Here is a 22,845-nt window from a genome sequence, read left to right on the forward strand (position 1 = left end):
GCGGACATGCCGAGACAGGCTGGCACGATACGCGGTGCCTACAGATGAGTGGACGGAGAAGGCGTGCGATCAGCTAAGGGGGTGTGCCCTTGACTGGTGGACCACAGCCGGAGAATACGGCATGGAGTGGGGTGACTTCGCCAACGGACTGGAGGAGCGTTTCAACGACGCCCGTGCCCGGGCCCGGTGTCAACAGTCACTGTTCTGCCGGCCTCAGGAGGCGGGGGAGAGCGCGGAGGCCTTCATCAGGTCTAAGGCGCGGCTCCACCGACGGCTGGCGGAAGGGGAGGACGACAGCAGCATGCTAGGGGTAGTCGTCCAGCTGATGCTGCCCGAACTGCGGCCATTCCTTAGGGCCGCCACCGACAAGGGACTGGAGACGTTCGTGCGGTTGGCGAACGAGGTGGAGCGCGACGTGCAAGCTGTCCGTCGCAGCCGCGAGCCGCCCACCCGACGGCCAGGTGCGTCGCCACCGATGTTGGCGGCCCCCGAGGTCTCCAGGGCTCTGGTACCGTACGTGGAGCCAGTGCCGAGGCAACAGGGGGAGCAGCCGTCCCGACGTACCGCACCCAGGGAGAACACCGGGGCACCAAACCAGGGGGCTCCGCGCTGCAAGTACTGCCGTGAGGAGCAGTACCACTGGCACGACGTCTGTCCCACGCGGGCAGCTGTCTGGCAAGCCCGTGGGGCGGGCGGCCTTACGTCGGGAAACGCCCGCTAGGGGGTAGTGCCATGGCTGGCCACTGTCCCTGGAACCCTAGCCCGGCCTCCACTGTCACCCCGGCGCGCCCCGTCAGGACGGACGGGCGCGGCGCACTCGACTCGTCAGCGGCCTGCACCGGGTCGTCGGCGAGCCGCACCGGACACCAGGTGGCCCCGGCGACACCGGCAGCACCTGCGGTGTCCGCGGACACACCGGCACGCCCCGTCAGGACGGACGGGCGCGGTGCACCCGACTCGTCAGCGGCCTGCACCGGGTCGTCGGCGAGCCGCACCGGACACCAGGTGGCCCCGGCGACACCGGCAGCACCTGCGGTGTCCGCTGACACACCGGCACGCCCCGTCAGGACGGACGGGCGCGGCGCACCCGACTCGTCAGCGGCCTGCCCCAGGTCGTCGGCGAGCCGCACCGGACACCAGGTGGCCCCGGCGACACCGGCAGCACCTGCGGTGTCCGCTGACACCCCGGCACGCCCCGTCAGGACGGACGGGCGCGGCGCACCCGACTCGTCAGCGGCCTGCACCGGGTCGTCGGCGAGCCGCACCGGACACCAGGTGGCCCCGGCGACACCGGCAGCACCTGCGGTGTCCGCTGACACACCGGCACGCCCCGTCAGGACGGACGGGCGCGGCGCACCCGACTCGTCAGCAGCCTGCACCGGGTCGTCGGCGAGCCGCACCGGACACCAGGTGGCCCCGGCGACACCGGCAGCACCTGCGGTGTCCGCTGACACACCGGCACGCCCCGTCAGGACGGACGGGCGCGGCGCACCCGACTCGTCAGCGGCCTGCACCGGGTCGTCGGCGAGCAGTACCGGACACCAGGTGACCCCGGCGACACCGGCAGCACCTGCGGACCGCCTGACGGCAGCGGCAGCGCCCCGGGAGCAGTGTGGTGAGTCGTTCCAATTAGGGCAGTTGGGACCTGGGGCGGGGCATTTACTCCGGATTCCCGTCAGGATGGATGGACAGCCGGTGCATGCTCTTGTCGACACGGCCGCCAGCCACACGTATGTGTCGGCTCAATGCTCGAGCGTACGGGACATTGTCTCAGATGTGGAGGAGGTACAGTTAGCGACGCAGGGGGCGACAGCGCGTATTGTTGGCCGCTCGAACATCACCCTCTCCATCAGGGACCATGTTAGTCACACAACAGCACTAGTAGTAGAGGGACTACGGGAGATGCTGATCCTAGGTCTGCCTTGGCTGGCGCAGGAGGACGCCACTGTGGAAGTCAGGGAGGGGAGGTTGCACGTTGGCCACCACGAGCGGCGCACAGTTTACAGCCTGGGCTATCGGCCACCCGCCGAGCAGGGGACACCCATCACGCTCGCGGACTTGAGGAACGGTGTGCCCGCTGCCCATGTAGAGCTCATAAACAATGTCTTGTCTCAACAGCCACAGGTGTTTGCGGCCACAGATATGCTCCGCCGTACCACAACCACGGAACACACCATCCCCACCCGACCTCACCAACCCCAGTTCGTAAAACCATACGGGTTCGGACCCACTGAAAGGCACGTCATCCAGACCCAGATCACGGAAATGTTACGCGATGGAGTCATCGAACCCAGTGAGTCGCCATACAACTGCCAGATTGTCATGGCGAACAAGAAAGATGGCTCCATGCGTTTTTGTGTGAATTTCAAACCAGTCAATTCAGTAACCATACCCGCCCCACCACCGCTCATCAACATAACAGACGCTTTGGCGGGGCTGGGCGACGCCCGCATCTTCACGTCCCTGGACCTCAAGTCCGGGTACTGGCAGGTGCCGGTACGTCCAGAGGACCGCCCGAAGACCGCGTTCACTGCCCCTGACGGCCGGCGTTTCCAGTTCTGTGCCATGCCGTTCGGGCTGATGGACGCCCCCGCGACCTTCCAGGCCATGATGGTGTGTGTGTTAGACGGGTACGCGGGCGAGTTCGCCGCCGCGTACCTGGATGACGTCATCATCTGGTCACGGTCGTGGGAGGACCACGCCCGGCACCTCGGCCTGGTCCTTGAGCGGCTGGCCAGACACGGCCTCACGTGTGCCCCCCAGAAATGCCACATGGGCGCGGCTGAACTGGAGTACCTAGGGCACATGGTGGACGCGGAGGGTTGCCGCCCTCTGCCAAAGCACCTGAACCTTATTGAGTCCAAACCCGCCCCTCGAACCCGCAAGCAGCTGCAGAAGTTGATGGGCCTTCTCAACTGGCTGCGCTCGTTCATTCCGCATTTTGCCAGCGTCACCGCCCCGATGACGGACTTGCTGTCACCCAAGCTCCGGTTTCAGTGGACCGGCGAAGCGGACGCCGCCCTGGATGCGGTGAAACGGCAGTTCCGCGAGTGCCACCAGCTCGCCCGTCTGCAGCCTGACCTTCCCCTGTTCCTTCAGACAGACGCCAGTCAGGAGGGGATGGGGGCCGTCCTATACCAGGTGGGGGACAAAGGCGTGCGCCGGGTGGTGGAGTACGCCAGCGCCAAGTTCGGCCAGCCCGAACGGCGGTACCATGTGAACGAGCAGGAGTGCATGGCCGTCGTTTGGGCTATGCGCCGCTACCGCCACCACCTGGAGGGCCGCCGGTTCACGCTGCGAACGGACAGCCAGTGTCTCCGCTGGCTGGACTCCGCCCAGGGCCGTAAGTCGAAGTTCACGAGGTGGGCGTTGATGCTCCAGAACTTCGACTTCGCGGTCGAGCACGTCCCTGGACGGGACAACCAGTTCGCCGACGAGTTGTCGCGCCATCCCGACCCACACAACACGTTTCAGGATGACCAGGACTGGGAGGGGCTGTTGCCGCCAGGGGGAGTCGCGCCGCCGGTCACTCCAGGGGAGGCGCCCGCAACTTTATTCCACATCCCAAGGGCCCCCGATTATCCCGCCGTCTTGCCTGTGGAGACCCTGAGCGGATTAGTGGAATTCGTGAAACAGGCCCAGCGGACAGACGACCCCACACAGGCCGAGGTGCGGTCATGTGGGGAGCAGGTTCACCCCTACCACAGGTGCGTGGACGGGGTGTTGGAGACCCGGGTACCAGGGGACATGGACGCCTGGCGCCTTCATGTGCCGCTCGGTGCCCGCGAGCAGGTCATGGGCTTCCACCACACGCACGAGCTGGCGGGACACCCAGGTGCGCACCAAACCCAGTTAGACATCCGTAAGACCTTCCATTGGCCGGGGGTGACGCGGGACGTACTGGACCTGGTGCGGCGCTGCCAGCAGTGCCAGCAGAGGAAGACGAGGCGGTCTGACGGGGTGGAGCAGCAGCGCCCCCGACGGCCCCGCGACCCGTTTCACACCCTGGCCCTGGACATAATGGGGCCCTACCCGCGGACCACCCGGGGAAGGAGGTTCTTGGTCGTCATCACAGACATTTTCACCCGGTGGGTCGAGGCCTTCCCGGTGGCCAACGTGCGCGCCGGAACCATAGCCGCCCTGCTGGACCACGAGATATTCCCGCAGTATGGTTTCGCGCGCGTGCTGTTGACGGACAACGGCTGTCAGTTCAGCGGGAGGCGCTGGAGAGCTGACTGTCGCCGTTGGGGTCTCGACCACCACACCACCCCCATTTACCATCCCCAGGCTAACCCCACTGAGAGGCGGAACCAGGAGGTCAAGGCGCAGCTGCGGCTGAGGTTGGGGGACGACCACTCCAAATGGGACGTCCACCTGCCGAAGCTGTTGTATTGCCTCCGGCGCCGCACCAACGCTGTCACCGGTCATTCCCCTGCCGAGCTTCTGTACGGGAAGAACTTGGCTTTGCCCGGGGAAAGCAGGGTGGCCGATGTTGCCATGGGCACGGTGGCGCGCCCCAATCATGAGGAGGGGAGGGAGCACGCCAGACAACGGCAGGCCCAATTCCTGGCGGCCCACACGCCCATGACTAGTCACCCCCCACCCCCCATCCAGCCAGGTCAGCTGGTATATGTCAGGCAGCACCACTTGTCGTCCGGGGCGCGTAACTTTTGTGCGGGGTTGGCGCCTCGATGGTCGGAGCCGCGGGAGGTCCTGTGGAGGACGGGCCCCTCATCCTATGCGGTCCGGACGCCAAGGGGACGGCCCGCTAAAGTGCACCGGGACGACCTGCGCGTAGTCGCGCACGGGGTCAGAGTTGGCCCAACGACCCCCTCTTCACCATCCCCCACACTCCAGGAAGCCACAGATACGCCGCGGGAAGGAGCAGCACCTGAACCCACCACCCGGGGGGACATGCACACGGGCGACACAGACGTTGGTAGCCCTGATCAGGCACATGAGTGCAACCAACCCGACCTCCGGGACACCCCGAGCAGGTCCCCGGTGCCGCTGGCCACAGTTCCGCACGTCCCCGAGGAGGTGGGGAATCCGTTGGTCTGGTTTCCTGACGAGGAGGGGGAGGAGGTCTGTGAGGAGGAGGACGTCGAGCCACTGTGGCCGCTGGACCTCAGCCTGGCGGACGCCACGTTCCGGGTATCCGTGGACGAGCCCGAGGAGGGGGAGGAGGAGCCGGACAGTAGGGATAGGCGCCCCACCCGCAGACGTCGGGCCCCGGTCAGGACGTACTGCGCGGACGACAGCGAGCCGGTAGAGTTCGCTCCTGTCCCCGCCGTGGAGGCGAGCTGCCCGACCACCCAACCGGACACGAGGGGACCTACCACACTCTGCACAGTGGAGACCCCTACCAGCACAGTCCCCACCACACGACCACAGAGGGCCCGCCGACCCCCGGCCTACCTGGCGGATTACGAGTGGTCCAGGTCCCCGTCGAGCTACTCCACCCGGGCGCGGCCCGTAAGGGGCGATCCAGGTGTGCCAACACTCGTGGCCGGACCCCTATCATTCCCCCCGCCCACGTCATCCATTCCACCACCCTGCCACACCCCGACCACACTGACCCCCCCACCCACTTGTCACCATATTGAGCTAGAAGAGGCGCACGTCGCTGCCCAGTCCCAGGGGGGGAAAGGACACGGGTCAGGGCGTAACCCCTTATCATTCATTGAGTGGGAGAGGTATTCAGGGCAGAATGTTTACATCACAACACACCACCACTCCGCCACGTAGTGTAGGGCTCGCAGTGCGGCGAACGTCAGTGAAGTGCTCAGCGTGTGAAGCGAGGCGTTGATGCACATAGCGGTCTCAGAGAAGGGGGGGCATTTGACGCCGACCGCCAATGCTCCTCTGTCGCATAGACCGCTATGCCTCATCAACGTCTCGCAAAAGCGTGTGCACCGAACGCGCCCGTGCGCGCAGCAAAGTGCAGTTCGTGCGACGAGGCGAACGCCATACAACGAGTGCTACACCGGCGCAAGGATCCGGCCGGGTGTGGCATATCCTTCCGCCGCACTACAACAAATTGTTATAATTATGTTTTTCCACAGGATTTTATTAAACATTATTTTTTATTAATTAATAATTAAGTCTTTGCAAAATCATGTTTCAATGTGCGATTTGTCCCGAACCTGGCCGGTTCAGTTTCCCGCAAAATTCACACGTTTCCGCGGGAGGGCTGGCGGGGGAGGGGGGTCGCGTGCGGCGACACCGCTAGTGTCCTTCGAGAGCTCAACCAGGCCGGCAGCCTGCGCGCAACGCGGAACCTTCAACCTTTGCATTCACCGACATGTAGTTTTCCATAGTGTAATTTCTTTTCAACCTTTTGTACAGTTCCGCGGTCGGCCTAAATTTATCATGAGGTACTTAACTTAATTCAATCAGTGCTCCGAGATGAGTGTTTACGTCATACGTAAGTACTGTGGGGAGAGTATGTGTTTTTACGTCGGCGCTTCACGCCCAACCTAGCCTACAGGCTACTTAGTTTTGGCCCGCACGGGGCAGCCAGCAGGCGACACGTGCCATCCAACTTAATAACGATTCAGTCCCTGGGACACACCTAGACACCACGTAGAGTCGCCGGAGACACGGGCCTACGTGTTGCTAGCCCAGTTTATCAAGTGTAATGTGTTAGCGGAATAGTTGTTCGCCTAAGTGTAATTCGTCATGTCAGGGCTTATGTATCACCGTCGTACTGCAGTGCGCCACCAAACTTAATAACGATTCAGTCCCTGGGACACACCTAGTCACCACGTAGAGTCGCCGGAGACACGGGTCTACGTGTTGCTAGCCCAGTTTATCCAGAGCTAGGTATTAGTGTAGTGTATTGTGCTTCAAAATATCGTGTGCCATGTCAGAGTGTCTTTTGTAACTTTCGCGTCACGTATACGAGTCTGCCCCTCACGCGCATAAGAATCGTGAGCCGCCACTGAGGAAGTGAGCTGCGCGTGTGACTAGTCGCGTCGGGCAAACCGTTACGGCCAGAACGGGCAGCACCATGTATTGGGCTGTGCTGTATTAAATTCACCAACTATCTGAAGAGGTTTTGTGTACAAGAGTCTAGCGACAGCAATGCTACCGTCCTGCAACTGGCAGCAAATGCCGATCCTCTCCGAAGTTGGCCGATCGGGAGCGCCTACCCCCTGGATGTTTGATTTCCAAGTATCTTTAATGTAACTATCCTAACCAAATCAACCGTCCACAAAGTTTTAAAGTATTTATAATGTAGCTAACCTAACCTAATTGACCATTAGTTATCATGTCCTTATCTGAAAATTACAATTTAATTAATAAATTTACTTTTATTTGCATTCATTATTCAAATATATTTATTACTTTTGAAATTATACGTGCTCGTATTTATTTTTACAAGTACAAAAAAAATTCGCACCTACCGGGATTCGAACCGGCAACCTTACGATTAGATGATAGCGCCGCTAAGCGCTCAACCACGAGGCCATATTTGACTAATAGAAGTTTCAGATGACATATAAGATCATGCCGCCGGCCCCGGAACGAGCGTGAGCGATGCGGCAGCCGGCCCCGGAACGAGCGTAAGCGGTGCCGCAGTTGCAGGAAGGTAGTTGCTGTCGCTAGACTCTTCTGTTTTGTGTTATTATTCAGGCGTCCCGAGTGGCCTCAACAGCTCGGGGGCCCCTACTGCGTTGACCCCTACCTCTAGCCACAAGGCCGAACCTTCCCTGAGATCACGAACTGAACAAAATCACGTCTAAATACTCAGAGGTAGCGGGGACGGCGTCAATACATTAAAAGGGTAAGGGGTGATTCTGCCATGGTATTTTATTTTTTTTCATATCTTGGTTATAAGAACACAGTGCTGCTCACTATGGCTGTATCCGAATACATAGGGATGCGTCCTTAGCACATCCCTTAGCAAATGCAGCCACAATGTAGAGGACGCATTTCTAATGGATGGATATTATCCGAATACTTTTACTGCTAGCACCACCTGTTTACTGTCAGTCATACTAATGTTCACGCAGCCATTTTGTGTAGGGATATCTACGAATATTCAGCAAAACGTAAATAATAAATACCTACAAATTAAAAAATAATGTAACGTGTATGTTATACATGTTAGCGATCCAAATAAAATAAATTTTATAAATTGTAAACTTTAAAAATAAATATGAGTTTTGAATTATCCTTTAAGTTTAAATTCGTAGGTATTTTGATTATATTTATTAACGTCTTCATTTGTCTCTGTTTAAGTTATCACTAACGCTTATAATGTTTTAAACAAATCTTATGCTGAAAATCTGAAGTAATATTATACACATACAAAATAAAACCCGATTCCGAAGCTAATGGATGTAGAGACGCGTTAGTGGATGCGAGTGTCGCATCCCTATAAATCTTGAAATAGTGGATGCGTGAAGGGATGCATCGGCATCCCTTGTGATAATTCGGATTCAACACAAAGATGGCCGCGTCCACTACGATGCACTTTTAGTGGATCCCTTAGCTAAAGGATCCATTAGACCAGTATTCGGATGCAGCCTATAACAAATTTTTGGAAACATTTGTTTCTTCTCGTGTGCGATCTATTGAATTAATATATGACTATAACTACACAAAGTCGTCGTCAGAAGTTCTATATGTAGTATTTTAAGTTAAACAGAGAAACTGCTGGGGTTGACAGCGCTACCTACCGTGTGTTCTATACACTACTATGAGAGCTATTTCGTTGTACTCATTCCACAGAGTGTATAAGAAATTATGGCCGAATTTTCCCTCGTCCTTTAACTTATGATTGTTTTCCATTATGGTACTTTCCCCCCGGCCAGTTCATTATTGCGTGGAATCCGCCGTGTTTTTTTACGCTTGGCTATTAGGGCCTTAGAATGTGTCATACTCTCCTCTCTGATGCGTCATTTCCTGCCAGTTTTCGGGCAACTGCCTGCCTCCCCTCCCCCTTCAATAGATAACATTTACTCGTCTCAGCCATCATGTCGTGAACATTTCAACGCCGATAAGATAAAGATTTATTTCCGCGTCCTTAGGCTGAAATGACATCCCTTAAAGATAGAGACGTTCTCTGTTCTGCTGTTGGGTTAGTGGCATTACTTAGTGCAGCGGAAAACGTATATCAAAATTAAATCTTACTGGTTCAGACTTGTATGTTTAAATTGACTGCGGTCATTGTCGCACTGCAGAAGTAACTTATTCATTCGACTTTGTGAAAGGGCTTTGAAACGGCCAGTTCGTGTTCAACACCGGTCATTCCGGAAATAAACCTAACGCCGCCCACATAAACGTAAGTCTGACGTTTTATCTTGTGTAAACAGACTGGAAGTTATCCATTGATTTTTATTGTTCTTCTTGTTGTTTGTTGTTGTTATGACAAACTTTTCGTACGTGAAAAAGCTGGTCGGAATGAACACCATAGGTTAAGCTGACATTATTTAATCTTTCTCTTTCAATGGTAGTCTTAAACTGAAGCTTTTATTCATAACCACGTACCCTCAGTGTCAGCTGTTCACACACGGCGACGTGTCGCACCACAGCGCGTGCGCGCGACCTATATAGTAAAATGCCGCACAGCGCTTCGCAGGTTTGAAGCTCCAACCAGTGTCGGATACGTTATTACGTGTAAAGAGTGTTCCATTGTTTACATTTTGATCTAATACATCATAACTTTATTTCTTTTTAACGTTAAATTGTAGCTTTCATACATAGATGCGAAATACTTATTTTCAAACACTGTTTTGGGAATATTTTACTGTACAATTTTTGTTATTAAAAATGACTTCATTGACGTCATTTCTATTTACGTTGCGTTTTATAAAGAACGTTACTCTGACACGCAATCGAGAACTTAACAGATGAATGATATATTTTTAAGTTACAGGAATTAAACAAAGTTAAAATCCTTAAAAATGCAATAAAATAATTTTTCCAAAATTGATATTTAATTTGCTATCCACCCCTTTCGTACTCATTTTTAATACCATACTTAAATTAAAAGCTAGGTTTATAACAAGGAAAAAAATTGGACACTTCTTGAACAGCCTTAAGTAAGAATGCAATGAAATGACTTAGGTATGTAGTAGGTACCTACCTAAAGGCCTACCTATACTTAGTTGACATATAAGGTTGGTTAGCTTACAGAAGTTGTTAGGAAATGTTGTGACACATATTCTGTTATTTGTACATTGAGCCACTGGTTTGTGTGTGTTTTTGTATGTGTGAACCCTAGTGACTTCACTGATTGGATGATAGTGGAGGTCACAATGATCACAGATATAAGTGTCGAGGAGTCCAGGTCATGTAACTGCATACGAGTCTGTTGGAGATAAATGTATTTCACAGAATTAAGTAAACTGGTTGGATTAAGAAGAACACCACACAGTTCACTTGGCTGAAACATTATTATTTAGTTAATCATACTGGATTAACATTGAACATGGAGTTCACAGGAATAGTTACTGTAGTTTTGGTTTTAGGTTGCTTTTCCTGTATTTGTCAATCAGTAAGTAATACAGTTCTCTTTTTAACTCTACAGTTAGGTAGTCTTAATAATAATTTGCTGAAGTTTTGATGAATATTTATTTAAAGTTTTAGTTTATTAGATATTATTTGGAAGAGTATAAAACATTTTTTTTTTTTTTTGCTTTATTGTGTTGTTTAGCTCTTACTAAAAAAGCATACCATATTTTCTTTCAAATGTATATTAAGTTAAGAAGCAAATTTTTGAACATTTACTATAATTTTATGTGACTTTATGGTTTATAAAATAAAACGACTTCAGAAAACATTGTAATCACCCAACAGAAATTTTAATTATTGCAGTACAACTGCATTTTATATTTTTCTTAGTGTGCCAAGAGGCTCATCACAAAATTGATACTACGGATGTTCACTGAAATTAGAATGGCATTTGTTATGTTCTTTTATACAAATGTAATAACCAGCAGACAATACACAGATTTGTACAATCTTTAGCTTTATGTTATAATTACATGGATGTTGACCTGTTTGTAATGGAGTTTTCAGTAAACTCTAAAAACATTAAGCCATATATATATATATATAATAGCAGTTTACTTTATTGCCAAAAATTTTGCATGAAAAACATATCTCTTTTTTAATTTCCAAACCTTACAAGTAGCGTCAAAATTGGCGGTATAAGATGTAAAAATTTCTGAGAATAACTTGAAATGTATTTTATATATTTTTCTTTTTACAGCATAAAATAACCATGTTACAGTTCAATTTTCAATACTGGTACTTACTGACTGTATGATAGTTCAGAATGTTGCACCTAGAGGTGATTGCACATTAAAGGCACTAGTGAGTGTAACCCTTAACAAACACATCCCCATAATATACCAGACTGTTTTTAGCTTTAAAAATTCAACTGCAGAATTGTTTTTAAACCAATCTTCTGTGGGTGAAAAGAAAATAATGCCTATACTGCCATGGTTATGCTATTTTTATTATAAAATATCATTAGCATTTATTCTAAATTTCCTTTTCATGTTGTTAAAGAGTACAAAATATATTTCTTGGGTGTCTCAATATTTTTTTATACAAATAAATGTTTCAAGCTAAGCTTAAGTTTGATATATTATGTGCACTGAATATCTGTATGGCTTGTTTTTAGCAATCATTTATTTTTCTCTCTCTGTCTTGAAAATCTTAAAGTTATTCACGCGCTGTATAGAAATGCCATGGGTGTTGCAGCTGGCCGTGCTACACATGATCAATCAGAACCACAGACTGAAAGACTACTTGCATTTCAATTCTTGAAAAACCTAAATTAGTTGATTCAAATGTGTTGTGTGCATGCAGAGAATGCACATGAATCTGCCTGACAAACTTTGGATGTTAATTTGTTACTAAATAATTTTGAAGGGTATTTATATAAGTAACTTTATTGCTAAGTGAACATCTAGCTAAGAAATTTAAATACATGCAAACAAAGACTGTTAACATATGACAGTAGTATTATTGTACCTCAGAGACATAAGACACTATGTCCACTTTTGAGCAAAATGCACTTTTAACCATAAACTTGATCATCATTTGACATTCTTTATATTGGCATATAACATTTAGATCTACAATATGTCAAAAATGCATATATTGTTATAAAATAGTTGAGTAAATAAAAGAGGCACTATTTAATTCTTTGACTGCTCTTGAAAAATATTGATTTTATGACATACCGTAAGCTGCCAATTGACTACCATTGATCTAGAGGAAACCCGCTACCAACTGCAACATTTACAGTGTTTCTCAATGTGCAAAGATTTGTGGTTTGATCCTGTTGAAAGTGTAACCGTCAGTACCTTAGGACTATGCACTGTACCACTTCTCACCCAACTGAAGCCACTCATGTGCATGTTAAACTACCAGCTTATATACAGTCTCAATTAACTGTAATGTGATTATTTTTCAGATCTATATTCCTGGCAGGGACGTCACTAAACCACCGTTGCGAAGAGAGATATTGGTAAGGCCACCTCTGCATGAACGTATTGGTGTAGGTGTGAACAATGCGACAGATTACACCAGCTTAGAACAGTTCGACGACGGAATTTTGCTCATTAACGTGGGGCACAACAAGCCAGAATACAGGCCAATAAAGTTTGCAGATGAAGTGGAGAAAGACGCCAGCAGTGAGGACGGGAAAGAGGTGCCTTCGACCCAGGTGCCATTCATCGAAACTGTGACGGGCTTGAGATGGACCCCGGGCACCTACGGGGAGACGGCGCCCGGCCGTCGCGTCGTCGTCACGTGTCCCAAGGGAACCACAGGGCAGTTCCCCTACCCCCCGAACTGCATGTACTTCCTGAACTGCTGGAAGGGCCGAGGATTCGTGCAGCCGTGCGCACCGGGGACCCTGTTTAACCCTCGCACCTTGGAGTGCGACTTTCCCGGCAAAGTGAAGTGCTTGCCGTACAGAGAGGTGGAGGAGAGACCTGCCAGGGCTCCAGGTACAATAACTAAACATTAGCATAATATTTCATCAGAAGCTAAAATGGGCAACATAAGAATGATTGTTGTAGAATTTACAGAATAAAACAGTTATTTTTATAGGGATGTCATACGGATACAGTCATTATAAAGAGCTTTGATATAGTGACAAATTTATCCTATAAAACATCATTTGACAGTATTTTCAGCTATTGCGTTTACACATTCTCAGTAACTCTGCTGAATATTCTATTGTTTCATAACTAGAGACTTTGCCCTTTGGTTTGAAAACACCACCCTCTATTTTCCAGTGGTACATGAATAAGACTCTAGCAGTTCTGAAGTCGGGCCTCGTGTCTTGTGTATTTGGATGACATACTGGTGGTAGGAAGTTCCTTTTATCAAATTGTAGACATACTGGTACAAGTATTAAAAAGACTGCAAGAGACATATCTAACTTTGAATCCTTCAAAATGTACATTTGGTTATTTTGATACTGAGGTCCTGGGACATTTAGTAAACAGCAAGGATTAGGCCACATCCAGACAAAGTTAGTGCAGTCAAGGCCTTTCACCAGCCCAAGGACCAACGGGGAGTTAGGTGTTTTCTACGCTTTGCCTTCTTTTATTGGAAATACATACCCAATTTTTCCCAGATTGCGAAACCTCTATCGACATTGTTGAAGAAAAATGAGAAATTTGTCTGGAGAGACAATCAAGACACTCCATTTAGAAATTTAAAGGATATATTAACGACAGTCCCAGTTCTGGAACATTTTCAGGAAAACTTACCAGTTAAAGTACACACTGATGCTAGCACCCTAGGGATAGGGGCTACACTGTTACAAATGATTGGTGATAGTGCAGCAGCAGACAGATATGTGTCATAACTTTTTTTTTTCCACCTTTCTCTGACACAATTTTGAGTTCCGCATTGACAATGTAATTTCGAGGTAAAAAATTAACCTCCCAGTAAAGGGCTGGGGCTTTTTGCTGTCGGACTTCCCTGGCGGGCGGGTGCATCTTGCTGCCGTGCTGATGTGAAAGAGTAACGAGCTGGATTAGGTATGAGATGGTTGCTAACAAGTTACTGGCAAAATTAATAATTTTACTTTGTTTGAACTTGCATCCCTTATTAGTAACTCATTTGTACATTCGTTTTGTTCGTACAGTTTTCAAACACACAAACACAGATTTATTTATATTGTTCCAAGTAGTTCTGCCCTTGACATGCTTATTACAGATTATTTTATTGTAAAAGTGCATCATGTATTACTCAAAATGTCACTATTTTGGGAGAATGAGTACTAAGATATTATATTTTAGTGTCATAGACTATTTTTTCGTTAATACACTATCTTTATGAATAAAAACAATAACACCGAAACCACTTGTTTTGAAAATGAAATTGGCTCGAAAATAAATCATAAATTATTTTCTCTATTCATTATAAAACATAAATAATACATACTCTTATGGAAATTTACATGGTTGAGTGGTCCAGTCACTTTCCACCCACCAAGGCTATCCAGATTCATTTTTCGCTAGTGGAAAATGTAAGTGACATTGCAGTAAGCTTTAATTATTTACCAATCAAACATAGCACCAAAAATTACTACATAAACAACATTGATTTCATCACACTATATGCTTTCCTTTCATGCCAGGGTATTTTAATTTTTTAGCAACAAGTCAGTACAATAGTTGTTCGGAATTCACTATAAACTAGTAGGGTTTTGTCCTCTTATGTCTTTTTGTGAGTGTAAAAATGTGATTCCGTGCACCTTTCTTGAACCTTTTATTACATACAGTTAAAGTTCTTGCATCTGATATTAGGCCTGTGCTAAACTTCGACTAAGCAAATCAAATAAAGCCCCTTTTAATATTCAATTTGACTTTGCCACAAAATTTTCTATTCGTTTTATTTAAAGTTTTGGTTGTAACTTTGCATCTGATGTGAAGCTTCACATTTGTTGCAAAGCTTTAAAACATTGGAAACCTAAGCTTCATTTATGATTTTTTTTGTATAAGTTTTGCTTGAATAAAGTGGTTTTCTTAAAATAAAAAAAAATAAAAAGGTGGAACTTTGTTTGTTTTTATGAATACTTGGTTAGTTTATAATGAGGTTAAATATTACAAACTTTTTTTTTACTGCCATCCTGTAGTTTATAAGATAAAGTGTGATACAGCTTCACCGATAACAATATTCGCACTTTGATTCAACTTCCTGAATATTTTAAAAATTCTATTTGATATTTGCTTTGCTTCAAAAAAACTAGTATTCGCACAGGCCTATCTGACACTTGATGGTGTGGCAAATTCTGTAATGCGACTCTAATTGCGCAACTTGCATTCAGATTTTTTCGGGTGGATTCGAGTTGTTGACCTTGGCTACCAGGTCGCATTACTGCGCTGCCAGCTTTTTTTAGTTCACACAGAGTTTATCATTCCTTTTGGTTTTAGTATCAGTACAGTGTTTACTGTTTTCTAGTGGGTTAAATATCACACTTCATTGGTACATTTCCATAATAATTTTTTGAATAATACCAATGCTCATCAGTTTTTTTTTTCTTTCTATAGAGCAATTTTTTACAATTGTTACATACAGTGAGTTGCGATTAAACTGAAATTACACCTAAAAGCATATCAATGCATCATAAACTCCAAAATTCAAGTTAATACGCCACAAAGCACCAAAATTCAATTAAACGAATGAAACTGATCAGGATTTTCAATCAAAACTTAACTCTAATGACATTTATGTAATATTTTAAATATCACATTTTATGCATACAAAATTTGAAAAGTTTTTTCATTTTAATTTTGCAACTTTTAATAGTTACTCATTTTTACATTACGACGTTAGTACATTTTTCAAACGCATAAATACTTAAAAGTTTTATTTTAGTTGTTCCGAATAGTTAAACATGCATATCACAAATCAGTATATTGTGTAAGTGCATCATGTTTCAGTCAAAATGATACTGTTTTGGAGAAATTAGTATCATGGAACATTTAAGTGTCGGGCATATTTGTTCAGTAATATGCTTCCTATTTTAATAAATACAGTAGAACCCTGTTATAATGTTCCTGCATATAATGTTTTCCTGCTTATAATGTCATATTTTTAAAGTCCCAATATTTCCCCCATAAGGACAATGTATTTATTTCCTGCATATAACGTTCATAAATAGTGTAATTTCCTGCTTATAATGTTTGCTTTCTAACATTCAATAAATGGGGAAAAAATGTTTTAAAACCAATTATTCCAACACTTACGATAAAGAGTTTCCTTTATGTATGTTTATGTTTACAATCACTGCCATACAATACATGAAGTTTGTTAAAATACAATTTTATGCAATATACTGAAGGTACACAATGTTCATAGTTACTTATCAGTTGGCACCCTTAGTCAACTCTTCTCTTCCTTGCCATTCCAGTGGATATTCAGATGCACGTACATAGTCCTACGATATTTAAGTTGCCAACCATTGAGCGAGGGCATAACTAAAAGTGTTTTCTATTGCTTACAAATAATTTATTTTTTCATTCATACGTAGGAACCCCAAATTAAAAATTTTCAGGTGGTTAAGGAGTAGACGTTCTTACTCTTAATGTTGTCATCATGAATCGTGAGACAATTTTACAAAAAATGTGGCAGTGTATCTTTAAAGACAAACAAAATTTAACCAGGGAACAAGATAAAGTTGAAAAATTGTTGGCTTGTTTCAGAAAATTCATGTATCAAGTATACTATCTTTGGTTTCAACATTAAAGTTGTTTACATAGCTTGGTGAGTCCATTGGTACAAAGCTCGAACATTGTTAAGTGCTAAATTGAGATTTCCTGCTTATAACGTTTTCCTGCTTTTAATGTTTTTTTCTGGTGCTCCCTTGAAAAACATTATAACAGGGTTCTACTGTAGATTTCATTAAAAATAAAACCAAAAATTCTGAAATCTCCTGTTTTAAAAATGATATTGGCCTGAAAATAAAATTGTAAAAGTACCGCTGTAATGTATTTTCTTTGGTATTCCCATTAAAACTGTATTCACCTTCGATAATCCGGCAAAATCTCTAATTCAGCACAGCAGGGGTGCTTTCACTGTGACTTCGCCTTTTCTTGCATGCTCCGGCGACAGAGCGAGGCACGGTGCGCGCGCCCAAACAGCTCGTGCGCTCCACGCCGAGACCCCACGTAACCACGTCACAACACGCCCCCCGGCAGATCGCGTGTACCATGGAGGGGGGGACTGGCCTGGCGCCTCATCCTTCGCACTGCGGCAAGTTCGTCAACTGCTGGCAGGGCACACCTCACGTCCAGAGCTGCGGCCCGGGAACCCTGTTCAATCCCTCTCTGCTGCAGTGTGATCACCCTTACAATGTTGACTGCCAGACGGAGAGCAACAGAGCACCGAGAAGTGAGTTGCTGACGCTTTTATTGCCGTCTGCTTTATATTCTTGGAACTATGTGGAGTTTCGTATAGCAGTAGATGAATCTGTTTCATTGATTTGATTACACGCTATTGATCCGTGAGTTACTATTGCAGGGTTAATATATTATTTGGAATGAATGTAAGAAATCACAAGGTAGCTAGATCTTGGGCTCAATCAATCAGTGGCACATTCATGAAAATTGAGGGGGAAAGGTTCCATAGGTTGAACTTCAGAGTATCTACTTGAAATCCTTGAATAGTCATGGAAATTTTCCGATGATAGTAATTTTAAAGATAAATGTTGTGCTGCAATTTGTCATCATCCCAGAATGTGAAAGCATTTTTTTATGGATATTTATTGCATAGTGGCATATGCAATTACTTAATAAATTATTAATTTTTGTAATAAATTAATGTATTTGTTTTGTATGTATTGTATTAAAACTGGTTTTTTATTTAAATATTTTTTTTTTGCATTTAGATTTGATAAATAAGAAGTGAAATGTTAAAAACAAAGAAAGAGGCAAGAGAACTATGCCAATTATGGGGATGGTGGAAATTGGATTTTTTTAAATTTCTTTCAGAGTATTTTTTACATCAGGTAAATTATTTTTAAAAATTATTTAAGGGAATTTGAAATTTTTTCAGCGGAAAGTCTTGTAAATTCTATAACAGCTTTGTGTGATCACCCTACCCTGCTCTTTCTTTCTACTGAACCTTGTTAGGTCTTGCAACATCAGTTTAGTTCAAGTTTTCTAACATCAATATTTTATAAAATGATGTTATCCAAGGACAATGATGTCAATGCTATATTAAACTTACGGGATTATTTATTAATTCGTGTTCATCCCCATAATGAGATGTGCAGGCAAATTCATAAGTACTTTACTCAAATTTATAAAAAAAAATTATATTTAATAAATATTAACGTCTTCTAAATTGTAAAATAATTAAAATGAAATTATCTTTACTAAGCGCTGGCAGAAAATGATTTAGCTAAGATAATACTATGGAACAAGTTATTATTCACGATGGAACAGAGAAGGTGTGTGCGTTTAGGGTGAGAGGTTGTTTATATGTGTAAAAAAATATTTTTTTCCATTTATCTCCAAAACAGTTTGACCAATTTAGATACAGTTTTCTGTAAAAGGTTTATGATTCATCAGCGATGGTTCATATATAGGTGTTATGGTGTTAACTAGCCAGAGGGCACTACAATAAAAACATTTTTCTTCATGCTTCTGTATATAAACTGCTGAGGGTCTGATGTGTCGCGGCCTCGTCTCTGGTGATGATGTGGAGACGGGGTGGACGTCGCTCGGTCGTTCAGTTGTCGTGTTGTTTGCCCGGCGCCAGCTCTTGGGTAGAGCAGCCTCACACTCTGAGGCGGGAGTGGACCGTTCGGCCCAGTGCAGCTGACCGAGGACGGGCGGACAAGGAGTAGCTAGCAGGAGAGAGGGATGTAGAAGAGAGGATGCCCGCGGTCTCACGAAGAGTCGCTAGCGGAAAGGATGGAAGTTGAAGAGAGGGATGCCCGCGGTCTCACTATGAGTCGCTAGCAGAGGATTGCCCGCGGTCTCACGAAGAGTCGCTAGCGGATGGGTGGGCAGAGAGAGGTAGAATGAGAGAGAGAGAAGGAAGCCCGCGGTCTCACTAAGAGTCGCTAGCAGAGGATTGCCCGCGGTCTCACAAGGAGTCGCTAGCGGATAGGTGCGAGAGAATGAGAGAGAGAAGGAAAGAGAGAAGGAAAGCCCGCGGTCTCACGAAGAGTCGCTAGCTGAGGAAAGGAAGATGAGGAATTCAAGCCAATGATACCACATTTGACTGAGGTAATATTTTTTCTCCCAGATTGGCTGGGAGAGAGGAAAGCTCACAATAATAACTATTCTCTCAGATTGGCTGGGAGATGAGAGCTGTCTAGGCTTGTTAGCCCGCACAATTTATACAAGTTTCTTCTAGAACCATCTGTGTTAAAGTTTTACATATTTCTATCTCTTTTGCCTGATGATGATCTTTTGCATTTTACAATATTATTTCCACATCTACAAAACATACTTCCAGTATACACTTAATAATCTACCTAAATATTTACAATAATAACATATATAAAATAACTATGATACATTGTCTCTTTTTATTTACACTGCCATCTGGTGACGAGTGGTAGCACTACCAGGGCCATGGCTGGAGTGTTGCGCCGCGGACAGGATTGTGACCCGGGTTTTTTGTTTAATAAAGAGGAGGTACGACGTCAGACGCCCCCCCCCTGGAAAAGCCCGGGTCTAGGCCGTCTGCGCGCCCTCCAGCAGGCACATGATGCCTTCTCTCCTCGTAGTTGCGAGCGTCAGGGCCGGCCTGCTGGTTCCGGACTCCCTGGGTCGCCATTCACCAGTGTGTCCAGTTCGCTGCCTGTGACGTAATCTGCCAGGTACAGTGGGGGCCGGCGGCGTCGTCGGCGGTGTCTCTGGTTGTCCTCAGCCGGTTCCTCCACGTTGACCCGGAATTCGGCATCGGCGAGGGAGGCTCCATGCCCCCACCCACCTCGGGTAGGGGAGGGTGGTTCTGTTGTCTCAATGTCTTCCGGTTCTGTCACCAGGGGCTGCTCCTCTGTGGTGTTTACGCCTGCCTCTGGTGTCCCCGTGACATCAAGGATCAGAATTCGTGCTGGGTGCCTCCGGTGCTGTCGCCTCGGGGTCGTGGCAGGGGTTTCTGCAGGCCTCTCCATTCTTGTCCTTGGGCTCGGTGTTCCCTGGAACAGATGCTGCATCCCTTGGGGTGTGACAGATCGGTGGTTGTCCGGCATTGGTCTTATCACATCTGGAGTAGGGTCCTCCATGGCATTGCCCCCTTCTGGGAGTGCTGTTTTCCGGATGTGGTCCCGGTGTACTTTTCGCCTTTGCCTACCCCGGCGCACCAAATACGTACTTTGACTTAGATGCTTCAGGATGCGGTGTGGTCCCGACCACCTGGGGCTCAGTCCAGCGCAGTAGTTCCTAATTGCATTGGATAGGGGATGTGTGCGGACATACACGTGGTCACCTGGCTGTAGCTCTGGTGGTTGTCGTGTGGTCTGCGGAGTTATCTGCTGAGTGTAGGCCCTCTGGGGTTCTCGCGCTGTTGTCAGCTCGATCGCTTGCCGCCGACAGCGATCCTCGGGGTCTTCCCCTTCATCTGTCACTCCGTGGGCCGTCCATTCGCCGGGCATGGTCCATATCTCATCCAGTCCTTCTGCTTGCTTTGCTCGTTGACGCTCAGCATCTGAGGAGGTGCGTTGGGCGTCGAGATTTCGTTGTTTGAGTTCGATCAGGTCTGCTGGAGGTGGGTCATCATCTCCCACAGTGAGCAGGCGACAGGTCATGTCTCTTGGCCTGTGGTCGTGTGACCTGTGGGAAGGTGGTATGCTTCCTAGTGTATTTACTGCCAGGCGCTCATGTTTACCTAAATTTACCAGGCCTGATGCTGGTGAAATCAAGGCATCCTGCTCTACCAACCATGGCTGTCCGAGTACCAAATCTTCTCTGAGTCCTTTTACCACGACTGCTGAAGTTTGGGTCACCATCTCCCGTATACCCACAGTGATGATGGCATCTCCAATGGCTGTCCCGGTTCCAGTGTCCGTAGCAAGGCGCAGGGCACAGTGTCTGGGTGTGATATCTGCGGGTGATACACAGTGCTGGGCGACGAATACATGGCTCGCCCCTGTGTCTATAAGTGCGGCAGTCTGTCTCCCGTTCAGGGTGATGGGGATCCGCATCAGTCGGTTTTCTAGCATGGTGAGCTGCCCCAGTTGTTCAATGTTGTTCTCTGTGGCTTGCGGCAGGGGATTGGCTGGTACGGGGGTTAAGTCTGTAGGTCCTACACCCCCTACTGCCCATTTTCCCGCTGGTTGTTGTTGCTGTTGGTGTCTCTGGCAGTCCTGATGCCAGTGATACGTGCCCTGTGGGCATCCAAGACGGCACTGTGGTGGTCGGCCTCCATCGCGCCGATTGCCTGCATTCCGCCATTCTGGAGATATGTTCTGGCTTGTCCCACCAGGTGGGCCCTCGATCGCCTGTGTTGCTGTCCGCCATGGACGTTCCTGCGGTATGGCCCTGCTTGTCCCTGCAGGTGCTCCAACCTGATGTCTGGGTCCTCGTTCGGGGATAGTTGTCCCGGTCCGACGTCCCAGGAGGTGTCGTAGGTTGCCTTCTGTAGCTGTTGCCTGTCGTACGTAGTCCTCTACCGTCCCATTGCAGTATGGCCTGAGGAATGGTTGCAATTCTTCTCGCATTAATGCAGTAACTTCTGGCAAAGCTTGCTCGGGGTCTTCTCCTGGGGCTATGCGCCGGTACAGCCGCAGCTTGTTTGCGACGAACTGCTCTACTGACTCTGAGTACTTTTGGGACTCGCCGTAGAAGCGAGCCTTACAGCTCATGACTGCCATGCGGTCGTCAAAGCGCCGTGTTAAGCGGGTAGCAAACTCCTGCCACTTCATGTCGTAGCGTCCCCACAGGTTCCACCACTCACGAGCTTGCCCACGTAATTGCTCACTCGTGCGTTGTGTCCATTCTTCAATCTGCACCCCGCATTGTGTAAACCGTCCCTGACACCACTGCACAAACTCGCATGGGTCCTCATGCGCTAGCCCACTGAACTCTGGTAGCACTATGCGTCCTGTTGCGGTAGCTGTCCGCCCCATATGCACGTTTGGTTGCACTGCTGGGCTTGCAAGTACCTCCCAGTCTATGAGGTTTGCCCCTGGCTTCTGTGTTGGTGCCTGTGTGGGCCTTGGTGTTGCTATTGTATCCCAAACCAATGTACCCATTGCTAAATCTGCTCTCACTGGTTTGCACTCAGATGTGTTGTGCCACTGTTCCTCTCCTGTCATTAGGTCCAAGTCCCTTGGTGGTTGACCTGTTTCGCCTGTGGTTGTCAGTCTGTGTGGTAGCATTGTGTCACGAATTTCTACAAGTTCTGTCCTGCACACATTCTTCTACACTTGTTTAGTGAATATACACACTTCGGGTCGCCGAATCCTGCTGACTGTTCATGAACTCTGGTAGCCTCGATGATGGAGTGCCCCACGTTGGGCGCCAAATGTCGCGGCCTCGTCTCTGGTGATGATGTGGAGACGGGGTGGACGTCGCTCGGTCGTTCAGTTGTCGTGTTGTTTGCCCGGCGCCAGCTCTTGGGTAGAGCAGCCTCACACTCTGAGGCGGGAGTGGACCGTTCGGCCCAGTGCAGCTGACCGAGGACGGGCGGACAAGGAGTAGCTAGCAGGAGAGAGGGATGTAGAAGAGAGGATGCCCGCGGTCTCACGAAGAGTCGCTAGCGGAAAGGATGGAAGTTGAAGAGAGGGATGCCCGCGGTCTCACTATGAGTCGCTAGCAGAGGATTGCCCGCGGTCTCACGAAGAGTCGCTAGCGGATGGGTGGGCAGAGAGAGGTAGAATGAGAGAGAGAGAAGGAAGCC

The 22,845-nt window shown here is 47.8% G+C and overlaps 1 protein-coding gene across 3 annotated transcripts in view; it reads left to right on the forward strand.

Moving 5' to 3' along the window:
* The first annotated feature begins 10,104 nt into the window (after window positions 1-10,104).
* LOC134527975 (uncharacterized) overlaps window positions 10,105-22,845 on the forward strand; it is a 144,758-nt gene continuing 132,017 nt past the window's right edge. Inside the window, exons 1-3 of one of the 3 annotated variants that reach the window (XM_063361096.1) lie at window positions 10,105-10,507; window positions 12,440-12,977; window positions 17,101-17,379. In XM_063361096.1, coding sequence (XP_063217166.1) covers window positions 10,442-10,507; window positions 12,440-12,977; window positions 17,101-17,379 — 883 coding nt within the window. In that variant the 5' untranslated portion in view covers window positions 10,105-10,441. The remainder of the gene's footprint in view (window positions 10,508-12,439; window positions 12,978-17,100; window positions 17,380-22,845) is intronic. The other 2 variants (XM_063361094.1, XM_063361095.1) reach the window with 2 other exon arrangements.

The sequence above is a fragment of the Bacillus rossius genome, chromosome 1 (assembly GCF_032445375.1).
Source record: "Bacillus rossius redtenbacheri isolate Brsri chromosome 1, Brsri_v3, whole genome shotgun sequence".
Lineage (NCBI taxonomy): Eukaryota > Metazoa > Arthropoda > Insecta > Phasmatodea > Bacillidae > Bacillus > Bacillus rossius.